Source organism: Equus asinus, chromosome 8 (assembly GCF_041296235.1).
Source record: "Equus asinus isolate D_3611 breed Donkey chromosome 8, EquAss-T2T_v2, whole genome shotgun sequence".
Classification (NCBI taxonomy): domain Eukaryota; kingdom Metazoa; phylum Chordata; class Mammalia; order Perissodactyla; family Equidae; genus Equus; species Equus asinus.
This window is the reverse complement of record NC_091797.1, coordinates 20,773,705-20,793,412: the sequence shown is the minus strand read 5'-3', so window position 1 is coordinate 20,793,412 and position 19,708 is coordinate 20,773,705. Positions and strand designations below refer to the sequence as shown.

Genomic DNA, 19,708 nt, shown 5'->3' with positions numbered 1-19,708 from the left:
CCAGCTAGGCTGCCAGCTGAGTAACTACCAGATGACGCCATGTGGAGCAAAGAACTACCCAGTCAAGGTCCACTGAATCCCATATCCCAGAACCCTGAGAAAAAGAACTCAGTGTTCTTTTGGGGTCGCTTGCTATACAGCAAAAGGTAACTGAAATAGAAATAGGCAGGGTCACCCCACCAGGTAAGGAACCACACCAGCTGAGGTGTCTACTGAGGGCTAAGGGAATATGGCCTGGCTAGAGGGGGGAGGAAGTTATAGATACTAGCTATGACTGTGGTAATATTAGCTAGTTACAGACATGATGACAGTTGTGGTTAGGAATATTTCTTCTTTATTTTAATATGCATACAGCATATCTGTTTAGTTATTAAACAATTTTTTAAAAAATTTTTTCTCCTCCTCCATTCTCCTATTATCTAACATAAGAGGTATTAACAGTGGTTAGCCATATATCTCAGTTTTTTTTTTTAAAGATTGGCACCTGAGCTAACAACTGTTGCCCATCTTCTTCTTCTTTTTTTTTTTCCCTGCTTTTTCTCCCCAAATCCCCCCAATATATAGTTGAATATTTTAGTTGTGGGTCCTTCTAGTTGTGGCATGTGGGATGCCGCCTCAACAGGGTCTGATGAGCGGTGCCATGTCCGTGCCCAGGATCCAAACCGGCGAAACCTTGGGCCAGCGAAGCAGAGCGGGTGAACTTAACCACTTGGCCACTGGGCCAGCCACTATTTCAGTTTTTAAGTTACAGGATATCAAAGGGGGATAACTCAGAGAAAAGAACAAAAAACATCACCCCAAAAATGGATGCGTCATATGGGACTTTATACCCTTTTTTTTTAAAAAAAATAAACTTTACTTTTTGTTTCTAGAATTGTGAAGAAAATACAAAGGCCCTATATACCCGACACCCAATTTCTCCTATTATTAATATTTTACATTAGTATGGTATATTTGTCACAATAAGGAATAAATTATTACTCACTGAAGCCCATACTTTATTCAGATTTCCTTAGTTTTTACCTAATAAGCTTTTTCTGTTCCAGGATCACATCTAGAATACCACAATACATTTATATCATGTCTCCTAAGGCTCCTCTTGGCTATGACAGTTTCTCAGACTTTCCTTGTTTTTGATGACCTTGGTGGTATGGAGGAGTGCTGGTCAAGTATTTGTAGAATGTCCCTCAGCTAAGATTTGTTTGATGCTTTTCTCATGATGTGACTGAAGCTATGGGTTTTTGGGAGAAAGACCAGATAGGTATTTATATCCTTTTTGGAGGACAAGGTTAGCATGCATCATGTTAGGTGGAAGCATTTGCTACTGTCTTCATTTGGAGGATTTTTTAATACAGTTAAAAGAGGTGTGAATGGGTGCCAAGTTGACAAAGGGTAGACTGTGGTTGTTGGTACTCTGTCAACTTGGTGAAACTGAAACTACTTTTCCAGAATCCCCTTCCCTACATGGTTCTGAGTCACAAGTGGCCAAAAGAGAAAATTATGCAAGATTTGGAAGATGGAAGTGATGTAGCTATTAATCCATGAAGTTCACTGTGGTTAGATGCAGTTACAGGCAGACACAGAAGGGGTGGCAGTTCTAGCTCGCCCTCACTTTCCTCCTCACTTTACCAACAGCGGCTCCAGGCTTGCTACCAGACGCTTGGTGGGACCCACAAGGCGGCAGTTACACAGAAGCATGGCTTCCTGCAGACCTTCCTACGAGCCATGGCTCTGCAGCCACTTTTGGCAGGTGGTTGTGCTTTGCTTCTCAAATTGATGGGTTGGTGACTTTTTCTCTGATCCTCCAACTTTCTTCCTAGGCTTTCATTTTCCCAGCTCCTCTCACAACTATGTAAGATCTGATTCGTATAATAAAATATTTATCCCATGATGCACAGTGGTTCTGATACTGTGACTGAACTCTGACTGATAGAACAAACTGTGAGAGACTAATTCTTAACCTGAGAACAATTATAAAATCTGGACAAAATACAAAATATCTGTGTAATAGTTTTCTATGCTGCTGTTGCAAATCACCACAAATTTAGTAGTTAAAACACCACAAATATATTATCTTACAGTTCTATAGGGTAGAAGTCTGGTATGGGTCTCATGGACTAAAATCAAGGTGTTGGGAGGCTGAGTTCTTTTGGGAGCTAAGATAGTGGGGATACTTTTAGGAATAAGAGCAAAGCAGAAATATAATAACCTTAATTTGACTATCCCCTCAAGCTACCTGTCAGAAAATTAAATCCTCTCTGGAAGAAATTATCATCCTGAGCTTTTACAGTTTTTTTCATATACAATGTCTGGCATTCAATAAAATACTCTGAGGCATAGCAGGATACAGAACCAAAAGACTGAAAACCAAGAGGAAAAAACCCAGACAACAGAAACAGATCCATAAGCAACCCGGACACTGGGGGAATCAGAAAGAGACGTGAACTAGATTGTTTTTTAAAAAAGAATCAAATGATGATTGTATAACTGAAAAATAAAAACAAAAAACTGAAATTGTGAATTCAATAGATGGGTTTAGTAGAATTTTAGATGCAGCAAAAGAGAAGATTAATAAAGATGGGTCAGTTGAGAACATCCAGATTGAAGCAAAGAGAAAAGGAGATGAGAAATACAGAAGAGAATGGAGGAGATATGCTGTACATGGTGACAAGTCTGACATACACATAATGAAAGTCCTAGAAGAAAAGTGGCTGAGAATGTTAAAAAATTGATGAAAGATATCAAACCACAAATTCAAGAAGTTCTACAAACTCCAAGAAAGATAAATACAAAGAAAACTACATGTAGGCATGTCATACTTCCACTGCCAGAAAATAAAAGAAAAAAATCTCAAAAGTAGCCAGAAAAAAGCAGACATATTACTTTCACAGGGGGCAAGAAAAAAGCTGACAACCAAATGACAGAAGCCAAAAGACAAAGAAAATAATCTGATATGTACAGAAAATAATGTACATTGCGTAATGGCAAAACTTTGAGAATATCAAAATATCCAATAATAGGATATAATTAATAATGAATTAGCTGTACTATAAAATACTCAATGGTAAAAAAAAAATGGCATGGGAAAGTGTAACAATAGACTACAAAGAAGTATGAATGTATTTTTTTGTGTATGGGTATTAAAATGTCAATAATGTTTAGTCTTAATGTTAAAGGACTGTGGACTGTACTGTATTCTTTGTGCTTTTCTGAGTCTTCTAGGTTTTTGTTTGAAATAAATGCATATTTTTGTAGGTAATTAGTTAAAAACAATTATAAAGAACAAGTTAAAGTGTTTAAATGATAAAAATAAGTTAAAACCAAGGAATACAAATTAGTATGTTAAAAAGCTATAATGAGGACAAGAATGTAGATTTAAATATCAATAATTACATTAAAAGCAAATAGTCTAAACACTTCAATAAAAAGGCAGAGATTGTAAAACTGGGTGAAAAACCAAGATCCAATTATACGCTGTCAATGAGAAAGACATTCTAAATATAAAGAAACAGATACGTTAAAAGCAAAAGGATGTTAAATCTATATACCATGCAAACACTAATCAAAAGAAGGTAAAGTGGCTCTATTAACATCAGACCAGTATCAGACATCAGAAAATAATGTGTCTGCTTTTCAGAACATGCAATATTCTCAGGGATAAAGAGGGACATTATATAATGCTAAAGGAATAATGAATCAAGATGACAAGTAATTCCAAAGTGTGTATGGAACTAAGAACAGAACTTCAAAATATACCAAGCAAAAACTAAGAAAACTTAAAAGAGAAATACAAAAAGCTGTAATTTAAGTTGACAACTTCAACACTGCTCTCTCAGTAATTCATTTTTAAAAAGTAGAAAATCAGTAGGTATATAGAAGAACTGAAAAACACTATCAACCATCTTGACCTAATTGACATTTATACAACACTACACTCAACAACTGCAGAATACACATTTCAGTGCACATGCACATATTCTGGGCCATAAAACAAACCTTAAAAAACCTAAAAGAACTGTCATCATACCAAGTATGTTCTCTATTATAAAATTAAACTAAAATTTAATAACAGGAAGATACCTAGAATATTCTCAAATATTTGGAAACTAATCAACACAATTCTAAATAAGCCATGGGTCAAAGAGAAAATCAGAAAGGAAATGAGAAAATATTCTGAATTGAATAAAAATGAAAATACAACACACATCAAAGGTTTTCAGATATACCTAAAGCAGTGCTTAGAGGGAAGCAGACAGCATGAAAATGCTGACAGAAAGGAAAGATCTCAAGTCAAAGAGAAAGAAGAGTGAATTAAACCCAAAGCAAGCAGAAAGAAGGAAATAATAAGGATAAAAGCAGATTGACACTGAAAACAGGGGAAAATTAAAGAAAAATAAACGAAACCAAAGGCTGATTCTTTGAAAAATCAGTACACTGATAAACTCTATTCAGACTGAGAGAAAAAGCAAGAAGAAACAAATTGCCAATCAGGAATTAAAAATAGAAGCATTATCACAGATCCTACAGCTATGTAAATAAGCCAATTTTACAAACTTTATGCAAATTAATTTGTTAAGTTAGATGAAGGACAAATACCTTGAAAGATGTAAGCTACCAAAGTTCTCTCAAGAAGAAACAGATAACCCAAATAGCCTTGTATCTAAGGTTACTCATAGCTAAAGACTTTCCTACAAAGAAAACCCCAGTCCCTGATAGCCTCACTGGTGAGTTCTACTGAACTTAAAAGAAAGAAACAATACTCATTCTACAGAAACTCTTTCAGAAAATAAAAAAGGAAAGAGTAATTCCCTACTCATTTTATAAGGCCAGTATCATCTGATCTAAAAACTAGAAAAAAGACATTACAAGAAAATTCCAGATCAATAATCAATATTTTCATGAATACAGATGTAAAAATACTTAACAAAAATATTAGTAAATGAAGTCCAGCAAAATATAGTGAGATTAATACATTATGACCAAGTGGCATTTATTCCAGTAATGGAAAGTTGGTTTGACATTCAAAAAATCAATCAACATAATGCACCACCAAAAAAAGAAAAACTATATGATCATCTCCAAGGATGCAGAAAAACCATTTGATAAAATTCAACATCCATTCATTATAAAAACTAAGCCAACTACTAGAAAGGAACTTCTGTCAATGTAATAAAGAGCATCTAAGAACATCATACAGCTAATTTAACAGTGAAAGACTGAATACTTTATCCCTAAAATCAGCAACAAAGTAAGGAAACTGCCGAAGTTTTATCCAAAGTGGCTAACATCATATTTAATGGTTAAAGACTGAATGTTTTCCCCACAAAATTGAGAAAAAGACAAGGATGTCTGTTCTCATCACTCCTGTTCAACAGTGTACTGGAGATCCTAGTTACTGCAATAAGGCAAGAAGAAGAAATGAAAAGAATACAGATTAGAAAGAAAGAAACAAAACTGTCTTTATTTACAAATAACATGAATGTCTATGTAAAAAATTCCAAAGAATATGCAAAGCAAAACAAAAAACAAGCTATTACAGCTAATAAGCGAGATCAGCAAAGTTGCAGGATAAAAGGTTCATATACAAAAATTGATTTTATTTCTACATATTAGCAACAAACTGGAAATTTAAAAAATTTTTAAATCTTTCTTATAGCATCAAATGTGAAGTATCCATGGATAAATCTAACAAAATATGTACTAGATGTATATTCTGAAAACTATAAAAATTAATGAGGGAAATTAGAAAAGACCTAAGTAAATAAAGAACGCTATCACGTTCATTGATTAGAAGGCTAAATACAGATAGGTATCAATTCTCTCCAAATTGAGCTGCAGATTCAAAGCAATTCCAGTCAAAATTCTGGTGAGCGTTTTGTAGAAACAGGGCAAAATCTAGAAAAGAACCCAGACGCAAAGAACCTAGAATAAAAACAGTGATTTTTGAAAAAGAAAAGCTGAAGGTTCATAAGACCCAACTTCATGACTTAGTAATTCAGACAGTGAGGTTCCGGCATAAAGATTAACATACAGATCAATGGAACAAAATAGGATCACATATGCATGGTCAATTGATTTTAGACAAAGATGTCAAGGTAATTCAACGAAGAAGGGACTGTCTTCTCAACAATTGGTGTTGGAACAGTTGGACATTCACATGCAGGGGAAAAAAAAAGGGAACCTCAAAAATATACTTTTGTGTATATTTATATTATATTCAAAAATAAACTCAAAATGAATCAAAGACCTAAAAGTAAAAGTTAACATTTAAAATGTCAAGAAGAAACATTGGAGGTGAACTTGGGTTACATCAAGACTTCTAAGAAAAGACACAAAAAATAGGAGCCATAAAAGATTAAAAATTGGACTCCTTCAAAATTAAAAATTTCAGCTCTTCCAACTTCTTGACTTAAAGAAAAGTCAAGACCCAGACTCAGAGAAAATATGTGAAAAACACTTTTCTGTATCTAGAACATATAAAGAGCTCTTATATTGTATTAAGAAGACAACCAACCAATTTTTGGAAATAGACAAAAGGTTTGAACAAACACTTCAACAAAGAAAAGATACAGATGACAAATGAGCACATGAAAAATACTTTATATCATTAGTCACCAGAGAAACACAAAGTAAAACCATGGTCAGATACCTCTATCCACCTATTAGGATGGCTAAAATTAAAACAAAACAGCACAAATAAACAACAGAATGGATCATACCAAATACTGGCAAAGATATGGAGCAACTAGAAATCTCATATTTCTGGTGGGAATGCCAAATGGTACAGCCACTTCAGAAAATACTTCAGTTGTTTCTTATAAAATTAAATATTCGCTTGCTTACGACCCAGTAATCCCACTCCTTGGTGTTTACCAAATACAAATAAACACGTAAGTCCACACAGAGCTTTGTCCATCCATGTTCATAGCAGCTTTATTCTTAATGGCCAGAACCTGGAAACAATTGAAATGTCCATTCAATAGAGAATTGATAAACAAATTATGATGCATCCACATAATGGAATATTACTCAGCAATAAAAAGAAACTACTAATACACACAACAACATGGGTGAATCTCAAAAACATTATGCTAAATGAGAGAAATCAGACACAAAAAACTTAAAATCCAAATTCATATAGAATTATTCCATTTTATATGCTATTCTGGAAAAGATAAAACTATAGAGACAGAAATCAGACCAGTGCTTGCCAGGAGTTAGGGATGGGTGGGGGATCAATTACAAAGGAACATGAGAAAACTTTTTGGCATTCAAGCATTTTCATTGTGGTGGTGGTTATGCAACTGTGTTTATTTGTCAGAAGTCACTGAATTGAATTGACTTTTTGAATTGAATTCAGAAGTCACTGAAACAGAACTGAATATTTCACTACTTAAGTACTTCACATGAAGTCACATATATCAAATAGATACATCAAAAAGTTTGATACAATATTAATGAAAACCTAACTATATCATAACTAACTCTTGCTTGTGGTGCCCAAATTTCTTTCCTTTTTTTTTTTCTGTGAAGACTAGCCCTGAGGTAACATCCCTTGCCAATCCTCCTCTTTTTGCTGAGGAAGATGGGCCCTGAGCTAACATCTATGCCCATCTTCCTCTACCTTATATGTGGGATACCTGCCACAGCAAGGCTTGATAAGCAGTGCATAGGTCTGCACCCGGGATCCGAACTGGCAAACCTCAGGCTGCTGAAGTGGAGCACATGAACTGAACTGCTATGCCACCGGGCCAACCACCTAAATTTCTTATTCTGTTGAATTTTGTGATTTAGGAAGTACTAAAATGTAAAAACATTTAAAAAAAGATTTATATTGGGGAACAAAGCTGAATAAGTTCGGAGGACTTTGGAAAGTCAAGGGAAGCTTACGGTCGAGGCATGGAGTAAGATGACAAGCCAGGAAGGAGTGAGAGGAACAGTCAAAGGCTGGAGAAGAACCAGAGTACAATGGCATGAGCAGAGTGTTGCAAGGATCTGCAGAATTAAGGACTGGTCATTTGTTCATTCATTGAGTAGAATACCGACCCATGTGCACTATGTCAGGCTCTGCTCTAAGGGCTGGGGATACCACAGCAGACAAAACAGACCACAATCTTTAATCTCAGACAGTCTACATTCTAGAGGGAGGAGATAATAAACAAAATAAGTAAGTCTATGAAATGGTATGTGAGTGTTAGAGTGAAAAAAGGAATGCAGGGAAGGGGCATATGGTGAGCCAGGGCCGAGGTCTGTGTGTCAGTGGTTAAAGGGTGGTGAGAGAAGGCCTTAATTGAGAAAGCGATATTTGAGAACGGACTTGAAGGCGAGGGAGCCAGAAGGACAGCTTTTAAAGGTGGGTGCTTATAAACACTGAGCACTCATGAGGAACTCAGCAAACACCCATGTACTTTGCTGAGACCCATTTAGCTTCAATAATGACATAAAAAGATACCATTTAATATGATAACTGGTTATGACAGTTTATAAAAATGATTTACAGAATAAATATAATCTTTATTCAACTGAACAAGAAACATTGGAAATTCAACGGAAAGAAAACCACAAAACTACTACCACCCCTCCTCTCTCAAACCTGCCCCTCTTTCAATTTTCATTACATGTGATTCTGGAAAAGCCAAATGGAACAGTCTACTATTAATAAATTTTTGAGTATTATTAGCTGGGAAGGGGGTTAGAAAAAACAGGAGGAAATAGTCTATCCATATGAAAACAATAATCACATAATATTTATTGTCTGGGATTGAAATGTTTCAAAAACTCAAAGTAATAAAATGTCAGGAAAAGCAAAACTTCCTAATGTTAAAAAGATCATAAATTTTTCTTGAAATAAGACATATGAAACAAGTTCAGGTGATACTTTATGTCAAAGGAAAAAAATACCCTTAAATCTAAGTTAAAGAAGCTCCAAACCGGCACAATCTACTCACCACAGAAGAGCTGAGGAGACGACACAGTTACAGCAGAAGCACAGAAAGGAACAGGTTATCTTTTTTTTGAGTTTGAGAATCACTTTTCAACGTAAACAAATTCAGTGACCCATGCATTCTATAACTGGTACTTTTGCTACCTCTTCAATGAAAAAATAAGTAATGTCAAAAAGCCACCAGGATTTTAGTATCACTATTAAAGGAATTTCTATTTTATAAGTCCCAACGACACATATGTATATATTTAAAACAGGGTGGCACCTATCTGGGCAGAACATGTTTATTTAACCTATAGGTAATATCATCCAGGCGGCCTCCTGAGCCCCTTCCAGAATTCCACAGTCCCCCACAGTCCGTTGACTCACTGGGAATTGTAGATTCCATGTTGACTGCTTGGCTTTCATAGGTGCTAAAAAAATTTTTTTGCGAATGAATGCATGAACAGAGATTAAAAAAACAGACATTTTAATTGCAAGCTACTCTTGAGTGATAAACTGTTGCTTCCAGTTCACAAAACCTGATTATTTTCTGTCTGAATAGATTTTCATATTTGCTTTAAGTTCAGCGGACATGTTATTTCCATGACCTTTAGGGAAATTTCATCCTAAAATGGTGCATTGTCTTTCCAGTAAACTAGTGGGAGAACTGGCAGATTTTCAAAGATGGTACTACATAAAAAAATAGCGAGTAGGTCTATGACTCTTATTCAAGTTTGTACAGGTTCAGGCGGGACACTGAGGTTCTTAGGTCTGTAGTAGTACAAATGTGATTGAGGTTGCCTCTCTTTCTGAGGTCATTAACCCCTTCAAACAAGACTGAAGTCACAGCGACCTACTCATACAGGCCACAAGAAACCGGATGCACGGCATGTTTTGAGTTGGTTTCTCTGAGACACTGTACTTGTCTTTCAGAAAAAGGCTATGATCATCTACTGTTCACGAGATTTGCAGCCAAATAAGTAAAACAAGCATCAGTAAGAGATTTGACGAAGACTTAACCCCAAAAGGACTCTGTGCTCAGGTTTAAATGAATGATTCCTTTTCTCTCGACCAATCAACAAATGTTTATCGAATATCTAATATGTACATGTGGTGATTACAAAGAGGTATAAATTCAAGACTTGTCCTCAAGAGATTCTTTATCTGGTGTCAGTTACAAAGACATGGAGAGATGAGTAGCGACACAAAATAGGAAGTACAGGGACCAACAGGGGAGTAAAGGTTTCAGAGGAAGCAGAACGTACTGTGCAGGAAGCAAGGAGGAGTCTTTACGGGAAAGAGCTAAGGAAGGAGGCCACTGTGAAAACCTGGGCAAGAGGCTGACTGACTTTCATACTGTCAACAGAAACACAACACTCTAGGTACTGTAGGGAAAGGCACCCTGGTGACCTTGCAGGTCTCTGCATAGGCCCCATTCCACCATGGCCATCCCAGAGACATGGCAAGATAGCCCTTCTCGGGAGGAGCGCCACAAGGTAGTTCCTCATCTGTCTCCCTGGTTCTAGTGAGGCATGGGACTTTCTACCTCACTCTCCTTCTGGGCATGGATGCAAACTAGAGAACTGCTTGGTCGCAGTTTAGAGTTGGTGCCTCCATGATGCAGTGACCCACCACTCATGTCGTCTGTCATCTGGCCTCTCTGGTTTGGTATCTTCCTGGGCGATTAGGAACATGGAAAGTTGATACTATGCTGATCTTACTTATGCTGCTGTGTAAGTAATAAACTGCCTAAACCCATCTGGGCTCACCGTCTCCTCATGGGCCAAACCTATGGAAGTGTGGCGCGCTAACGCACCAGCTGCAGTGCTTACTGCTGCTTCGGGACGCTTGGCTGACTGGCACAAACAGGTCAGGGAGGAGAGACGAGAAGTGGCCAGTGAACTGGCTAATGAACTAACTTCTCCAGGTAAAGTGGTTGAAAGAGGTAAATCAATGCTATTCAGAAAAAAATGCTGCAGTTAGGCAGTACCACAGGCTGGTGCACTGCTAGTTGGGATCTTAAAGGACATAAACCAGGAAGTGACTTGTCCTGAGGCAGAACAGACCTAGGGTTGAATTAAAGAAGCTGCAAATTCCTGATGCGAGAGGAAAATCATCATTTCTAATTCAAATTGTGCTCAGCAAATTTCTTCCCACTTTCTTCTTTATCTCTGTCCATCACTCCTCCCAAGCTCACACACAAACATCTGGGATAAGAGAAACAATGACGATACCATAATTAATGAGCAAACACCTAAAAGGGGCATTTGTATAAAGTTTCAAGGAATTGCCACATGTACTTCTGGACCTGCCACTGCAAACCACGTCAAAAAGATGGGGATTATTTTATAACATGAGATAATGCTTTTTGTGAAAGCATCAAATAGCAGCCTGTGTAATTAGAGCCTTCTGGAGAAATCTGGTCTTCACAAAGGAGAGGCTTTGTACGCACAGATCTTTGAGGAAGGTCTTCTCATAATTTGTATAGAGATTCTTAGCATGTGCATTGATCATATGTATTAATCTTAAGATTTAAGACTTACAGAGGACTTGGCGTCATTTTATATAATCATATTCTATTATATATTATAATGATATTCTATTATATACATAATACTTGGCCTTAGAGAAAGAATGTTAAGTTAAAATGAAATTTTCTTATAATTAAGTTTTTTGGTACTGAGAAGTGCTTCTGGGTCCAGGGCAGCAATTCCCTGTACTATGTTATCAGAAATCTTTAGTACAGTCCATGTGCGTAACAGGGGTTCAGAGCAGGAGCTTCCGGGTCAAGGTGCTGGGTACAAAGGCCAGCTCCTTCCTGGTACCTCTGCACAAGGCACTCAGCCTCTGCCCATTTCCACTGCCTGCGGGCAGCAGGGAGAACAAGAGCGCATATCTCATAGTGGGGTTGTGAGTGTCCAGTGAGCTAACCTGCACAAAGTGCTGAGCACGCAGGGTAGCACATGACGTGCTATAATTATTCTGTCAAACTTATTATTAAAAGGCTGATACAATATATCATCATTTTTGATAACAAGTAAACTGTTACCTGGTATAAGTAAAATTATATAAGTAATCATCTTGATTCTTGATTTTTCCTATATCTTTTTCTATATTTTTATTTTCCTTTGAAAAAAATGGGAGTAGGAAATATTGGGTGGCGATGAATAGAAAAAGGAACAGGAATATAATGCTCTATACAGAATTACAGTGGTTGTCAACAATGAAATATTGTATGTGGCTTTCTTGTGACTTTGCAGGAATTGATTGTTTTAAAATATGCTTCAATTGCCAAAATTCTCATGACTTATGACAGCTTGAATATTTGATATTTTCTTCCAGAAAACAAATGCAAGTCTCTTTCTCTGTTTCTTTCTTTTTTAAAGTGCTATGGTATCACTATCCTACTCACAACATTCGAGACTTACTTTAAGAGATATGACTTTTTAATATTTGAGTTTGTAAAGGCATCTGGCCCTTATTTAACATCACATTTACATCCAATTCCTGAAGGCATGGTTTTGTTGTTGAAGCTTGGCTTGATGCCCTCTGCAGAAAGCCCCTGCTTTAATGAACACAACTCCACTGAAACTGCTAGAGGCCCCTGCGTGCACCACCCCCTCCAACTGTACAATGAGAGCTCAGAAAGTTTCATCTTGGATTTCAAAGAAGAAGATAAAAATAAGAAAATAAATTGCTGGAGAATCAGCTTTATGTGGGGCCACATGACATATTCAACTCGATGCGCTTCTATTATTTGCAGAAGTGTTTATGTACTATGAAATGTTGAGCCAGAGCATACAGGAAACTGTAAAATACTTTACGAGATGTATACATGGTTGATGGCAGAATTTTAAATGCAACCTGGGAAGGTTCTATCTGAATCCCAGGAGGGCAGACGAGGGAATCCTTTCTCTGTAGTGATTCAGTTTTACACAAGGGCTTATATGTACTGAAAAGAAATACCTGATTTGGGAACGATATAAAACATTTTTTATGAAATTAAACTTTACAATTTCTAGACAAGTAAACTTGTTTTCTTTCTGACCAAGAATCACCAGTTGTGTTTATTTGTCTTCTACGTGGTAAAAGCATTAAACGTGGATTGTTTATGATTTTATAGAAACAAAGAACAAACAGTAATAAATAAAGAATTCTCCCTAGATACAGGAATTTTATACACTATTTAAAAAAGTATTTGTGCTTCTTTTTAAATAAAAACTCTTGGTTCTAAAATTGGAACATTATTTTTGAATCTCAACTACTGCAATACGTGAAGGCAGGAAGGTTAATGACACAGCCTCAAAATGGCATGTTCAGAAAAGTCGCATTTCCAAATTTAGGTGAAGGGAGAAATACTTCTATTTCCTTTACCCTCAGATCCATGAGGCAATGTCAATTGCCCATAAAAGATGCTATTTATTTGCTGGTTTTATTTACTTATTTTCAAATTTGATCTCCAAAACACAAGGCTACAAAAATAGAAACTATTTTATATATTCACATTTGATTTAGAGTTGAGCCTGATGTGTTTGTTTTTGTTTTGTTTTATTGCATCTACCTCATGAAGTCATTGCAAAGATAAATGAAATACCAGAGGTAAGGTTCCTGACACAAAATAGGTGCTCAAAGTACCTTAATTCCCTTCTCCCTTGCTTGCAGGCCTCTTTTTTAAATTGATGCATAATTGATGTATAACACATTATTTAATTAATACCACAGTCCCTTTGAAGAAGAGTCTAATATAACACTTATGCTTTAAGATGTGTCCATAATTAGTACCTTTTAAAAATAAATTTAGGCAATTGTGTAAGATAAACATGTCATACAACCCTGACCTGTCTTTGTAATAGCTTATGCAAATCCAGTATGACGCAGTATAATTAGACTGCATTACATTACATAATTCTAACTAGATTGAGAACTAGGGACCATGGATCTGGTCTCTGGTCTGTCACCGCCACTATTGAGTGAGCTTGGGAAAGTCAGTTTTCCTCTCTAGGCCAAGTGTTTTCATCTGTAAAACGAGTGGTTGTTTTCAACAATCTTTAAGACCATGTTCTGCTCTTAACATCTGATGATTCTACATAACATTTTAACCTGAGAGAACAATTTATTGAAGTGACATTTTCTGAAACTTTCCTTCTATAAATTTTCTTCTTTTTCTATATTCACTGCTTAAGGAAATTTTATTTCACTTCCATTTTAGTATTGCGGAAAGAGTCAGAGAAAGAACCTAAGTGTAGAAAAGAAAAAAAAAGAATTAAAAATATTAATATTGAGCAATTATGGGGACATCTAGGCTGGTTTGGGACAGACATAAATGACCTTGTTTTATTCTAAATTCAGCTCACTGGCTTATGATGAAAAGTGAGAGGTTATTATATGGACTTACTGGGCAAAACCAGATTTTATAAATAATTACCTGTCAGACTGTTCAAGATAGACAAACATACGCCAGACCAACAAAAACACAGACCTGTCATATTTCTGAGAGAAATGTACGTTGAGTCTTCCTTCTCTGGGACTATAAGGAGATCAGGTAGAAGAAAATGAAGGGAAAAAGCCCAAACCCTATATTTTCTGCCTTGTGCATACTTTAAAATGTATAATGTGGGAGAGAAGGAATTTTGATGTGAAAAATTAGCCTCTGAAAATTTTATACATCTATAAGACCGGCAGATCGAAACAAAATACAATAAATGCTGTCGTTTTAAAAGTTAGGATGTTTACTGCAAGCTTATAATTTTCCATGATTAGGGACGCCAAGAAAAATAAGAATGATGATAAAAAGAAAAGTTTAATCATACATTTCAACAAGCACAGATGGAACATCAAAACCTTCTGGCAATTTTTTGATATTATATATCTGCGTTTTTTTGTTCTTGACATGAAGATTTTTTCCAGAAGGACTAACATAGAACAGGTAAATGATAGTTAACAAATGTGAATAATATGGCACAATCATATTAAGTGAGCCTCACAATGCTTTGGTCACAAGAGGAAAATCTTTCATACTTCTCATTTCTGTTTTTATTAATTCTTTACAAAGGCTGATTCAGCGAGCGTACAAACCGTGATAAAAGTAAAATTACATAGAACTCCTACAGAATTAAAGAAATAACTTCCTTTTTTCAATTTAAGTTTAATCAGGAACTGCTTAATTACATCTGCTATATTTTGGTTTGTTTCCAAGAGTTACAGTTCCTCATTTACTCAGAAAGCATAGATGCCAGAAGGTAGCTCAGCTGCCACCAGCAGGGAAGCCCCTCCGCATGCCCGGGCGCCGTGTGCTGGTGCTCGGATGGGAAGAAGCAGACTGCTCGGCTCCCCTTCTTTGACTGATTCTGATTACTTTGCTTCTAAACGGGTTTCGTGTGTGCGTGAGGGTGGGCCTGGGGACTGGAGGCACAGGGAAAAGAGAGAAATGAAGATGGGGGAGAAGGATTCATGTGAGGAAAACACACATGACAGGCAGATACACAGGAAGTTGAGAAGAGAGAATGAAAATGACACATATCCTGTAAGTGGGGTGAAGGGAAGAGAAGATGGGAACAGACAGTTCATCAGGTCAATTAGGTCTTTGATTAGTGTGAGTTTATAAAGTGGATATTTGTCTCTAAAATGCATGTAGAGACAGGCAATGGATGTTGGAAAGTAAAGTTGGTGGGATGGTGCAAGGGAAAACTGACTGTCCTTTTAATTTTGTTTCCTTTGTCTCAAACCTGGATTATAAAACACATCAAATAAAACATAGACTAAACACTGAAAAAAAAAAGACACTGCTTTTAAGATATGTGAGCTGAGGGCAGTAAATCCATTCCAAATTAAAATTTCAAAATTGTGTGATCTGCATTCTTGTCCACCTACACACTATCCCAAACATCCTGCCATTAATTAGCTAAATGGCCCATCTAGTAAACAAGACTAAGCGTTGAGGGGGCTGGAAAAGAGCTGGAGTCAGCCAGTTGATAGTCACAACAAACCAACCCACTCCCAAGGATACGGAGAAGGTAAACTTGTATTTTATTTTGTCCAAGGAGGGAAAAGAAATCACCTTAATGTAACATTGGCTTTCCTGTTGCTGCAGTCACAGTCCCGTCAGCAGGCTAGAAAAGCCATCCCATTCCTGCGGTAGGCACTCTGTCAAAGAGAAAGAAATCTGCAATGAATTATCACATCAAGTCAAACCAGGAAAGGAGGCAAAAAAGCAAGCAGAGCGTTCTTCCTGTTATGTAGACTCTGCTGGCTACAGTCTAACAGGGTGCTTAATCTGAACATTTCTGGTGGCAAAGCTATAGCAACCACTCTGTCTCGTAAAAAGTCAGTGTGGTTAACAAGTGGTTAGTGATTCTGTCTTGGGGGAGTGGGAGATATGCAAAATAAGACATCCCATTTTGTTAATTGATTGGGCTTGGTTAGGCCAAAGACGTTGTGTTGAATCTGTCTGTCCTTTATAAACATGTGTTCTCTATTGGACATGCTCAAGAATCACTTCTAACTAAGTATCTTAATAGTCTATAAATTACTGACTCGTTATAGTCTTCCCAGGCCTAATTTATAGTCTCAGTGAAAAGCTATGGGAACAGACACTAATAGAGGCCTTTCCTACCTCCTAAAATACGGTCATCCCTAAGGAGTTCTGGACATTAGAGACATAATAGAAAACTTGAATCTTGCATAATTTTATATACATACACGTATATATAGATGTATATATGGACATTCATGATGGGATAAAATATTCCCATAAACGAAAATGGATATTAAGTGCAATAATGTAATATATTCCAGTAAAGAAAGTAAAACTGCATGATTTTCTATCCCAAGAGATATATTCTGCACTTCAGAGTTGGAAGAGCTGGGCCCTACAGGGCCTCTGTGACTTGTCCTGAGTCTCAGACTCAGAGTAAAGAACTAAAATCCAGGACTTAGGAATAAATTCCCTTTTTCACCACCATATTTTTCTTTATTTCAACTAGGAACAGTCACATTCAGAGAATTCACAACCCTCAATTAGATGGAATTTTTCTGCAATCTGTTTTCGGAAAAATGGAAAAAAATGAAAAAATCTCATATCAGGTATTTTTTCCTTTAAACTAATAACTCTGAGGCTGTTCTGGAGTCTGTACACTTTCAGTCCAACAAATTTACCTTCAACAGTCATATTATAGTAAATACAGAATAAGCTTTTATGATTGAGATAATGCTATGGAGGTGCTGAAGTATTTAATTCTAAACGATTAAACTACATTTTTAATTATACTGAAAAAAAAGAAAGAGGATCCAAGCTTGTTAGAAACACTTCCACCAAGATGAGATGAAACAAAAAAGGTTTTATGGATAACTTTCTGTTAATCAGAAAATTCAATTAACTTCAAAATCTTCCCTCCACAGCCCCTGCTTACACAGGATTTACTATGGTTGTCAGGCTTTGAGCGCGGGCTGAAATTTCATCAGGCGCTAGTGCTGCTCTGCGGTTCGCTCCAGATCAGCATATCAATGATGAGAAAACAGTAGCACATTCCAAGTTTCATTCCTCAGGGCTCTCTGTGAGCGTGTTCCTGACCATCGAACTTTTTGAGCCGTAGGACACTTCTGGATTGAAGCAAACATTCTAACAAGGACTAGAAAATTCCAACTCTACCTCCTCAGATTGTACACTGGAGAACAGTGTTAAATGAGCTCCTCAGAGAGCCACAAATAACCTGCAGGAATGGAGAGAGTGTCTTCCCACAACCACAGGCGGGGGAGCCTCAGGCCTCGAAACAGCCCCTACCACCACGGCTGCCTTAGAGAGGCTTAGGCCAAAGTAATACTTTCAGCTTCTTGACCTTGATATTTTAAATTTCACAACCACAGACACAACCTTTAACATAACATAATATTTAAAGCGTAGAGATGGTTTACATGGAGATAAATGGACCTGGGAGCAAAGCTGGACTCCTCTTAAGGTAAGTGACTGAAGTGAGCCTTGCTTGAAAAAGAAGTTTTGGCTCAGGAGAAGGCTGAGCCTTGGCTGAGCCCACCTGAGAAATGACCAAGTTAAATCTTTCCAGGATGGGCAATATGAAACGGTTCTCTTTCATACTGAAAAGGTCACTTTTCAAAGATCACAGATGATTTAGCACTATTGTTTGCAAACAACTAAAAGATTAAACATTTATTTAATAACATAGATTCTCAAGTAATCAAGTTTAATGAGAAAACTTAAGTTTAGAGCTGACTCAGATTTCTGGAATAAGTTCTTATAATTCTAAAATAAAAAAATAACAAGCAAGCGTGTGTAATTAGTGAAGAGCAACTTCAGCAAATCAATCCCCTAGGGTCCTCTGCCCTGAGCCTCTGCTTCTTCCTTTTGATGTACAAAGGATATATACTGTCTGTGTAGGGCAATTACGGGAATGTCTCAAATTTGGCATCTTTTCCAGAGTAAGCAACTTTAAAGGAAGACGGATGAAGACAACTCATCTTTGTGTGAACTGTGAATTTCTCTCTATTTGTGTTGTGAATGCTGAAACTAAATTTAAACATCGCTTGGTGTGAGGGCCTTCCAGAGGCCACATTCTCACGAAACACTTTGTATCCCACTTCTCTCCACTGTCAGATCCAATGAAGGATTCCTAGTTCTGTATCTTCACAGACACTCTTAGTCAAACCCGACCTTGACCAGAAACAGTCAGGACCTCCCCCAACTACTGAAAAGTACAGATTAATCAATAACACAATCAGACTTCCCCAACAAACCAGTTCCTACAGGCTATACACCACTTAAGCTTTACTGCGGATTTCATAAAGCTCTGTTCTCAACTACTAGTTGCTCCTGTGTGAATTTGTTGAAAAGCTCAGATATTGTAGCATCCCTCAAAGTTACCAGCAAAGATGATATTTAGTTTTTTTTTTAAGGACCAATTGTAGATCCTGGGCTTTTTTTTTTTGAGGGTCAACCTAGCTCTCAATTTATGACATTCTTTTATTCATTCAGCTCCACTTTACAACCTGTTACCAGAATCTCAGTCTACCTAAATAAGCAGCCACAGATTCTACCTACTGCACTGGGCATTGGTGGGGAAATGAACTCCTAAGTGTGTCCTTTTAAAATATGACTTTTTTTTTCTTATTTGCTTATGGACAATGGACAAGCTAGAGAATACATTTAAATCCCAAACTGGTTTACTTATGCTTTTTTATAGGTCATCAGAAACTGCACATTTTAAGGAATACAAATTAGTATTTGCAAGCAAAAGATTAATATTTATCTTACTCAAAAGAAGATAAATATGCTACAAAACATATCCTATAGTTTCAAGTTGAATATGATTGTGCTGTTTGTGTCAATAGCCTAAATAATGAAGCTTTAACCGTAGATAAAACCACCCCTCCTCACAGTTCAGACATATTTTATTCTCACTATTACCTTTCCTGATTTTTTTCTGCTTTCTCAAACTTTAAATAAAGTAACACAAAAATTTCATTGTAGGGACTGATATCAGTAGGATGGCAGGCTAGGAGGTCCCAAAGCTCATCTCCTCCACAAAACCAACAAGTAAACAACTACAAACAGACAAAAACAGCTCTGGGAAAGCTCTGAGCTACAACAAAGAAGCAGCAGAAACACTGCAGAGCTCAAAAACCAAGCATGGCCACATGCAAAGTGTAGGAAGCATTTTCCCTGCCTCGCATCCTCCCCCAGTCCAGGGCAGCCCAGTGCAAAGAGGGCCCCCCTTGGAGGGATTTCACTCCATGGGAAAAGGAGAGCAGAGAACCCCTGGAAGCCTCATC

General features: G+C 36.9%; 1 protein-coding gene across 8 annotated transcripts in view; it reads right to left on the bottom strand.

The window, feature by feature from the left end:
• Nucleotides 1-4,876: 4,876 nt before the first annotated feature.
• Nucleotides 4,877-19,708, bottom strand: part of SUPT3H (SPT3 homolog, SAGA and STAGA complex component) — a 467,896-nt gene continuing 453,064 nt past the window's right edge. For 2 of the 8 annotated variants that reach the window (XM_070514826.1, XM_070514827.1), the window contains one exon: nt 14,642-16,069. In XM_070514826.1, the coding sequence (XP_070370927.1) occupies nt 16,028-16,069 (42 nt within the window). In that variant the 3' untranslated portion in view covers nt 14,642-16,027. Of the gene's footprint in view, nt 6,954-9,016; nt 9,358-11,067; nt 11,134-13,355; nt 14,163-14,633; nt 16,070-19,708 lie in introns of those variants that run through there. The other 6 variants (XM_044776797.2, XM_070514825.1, XM_070514824.1 and 3 more) reach the window with 6 other exon arrangements.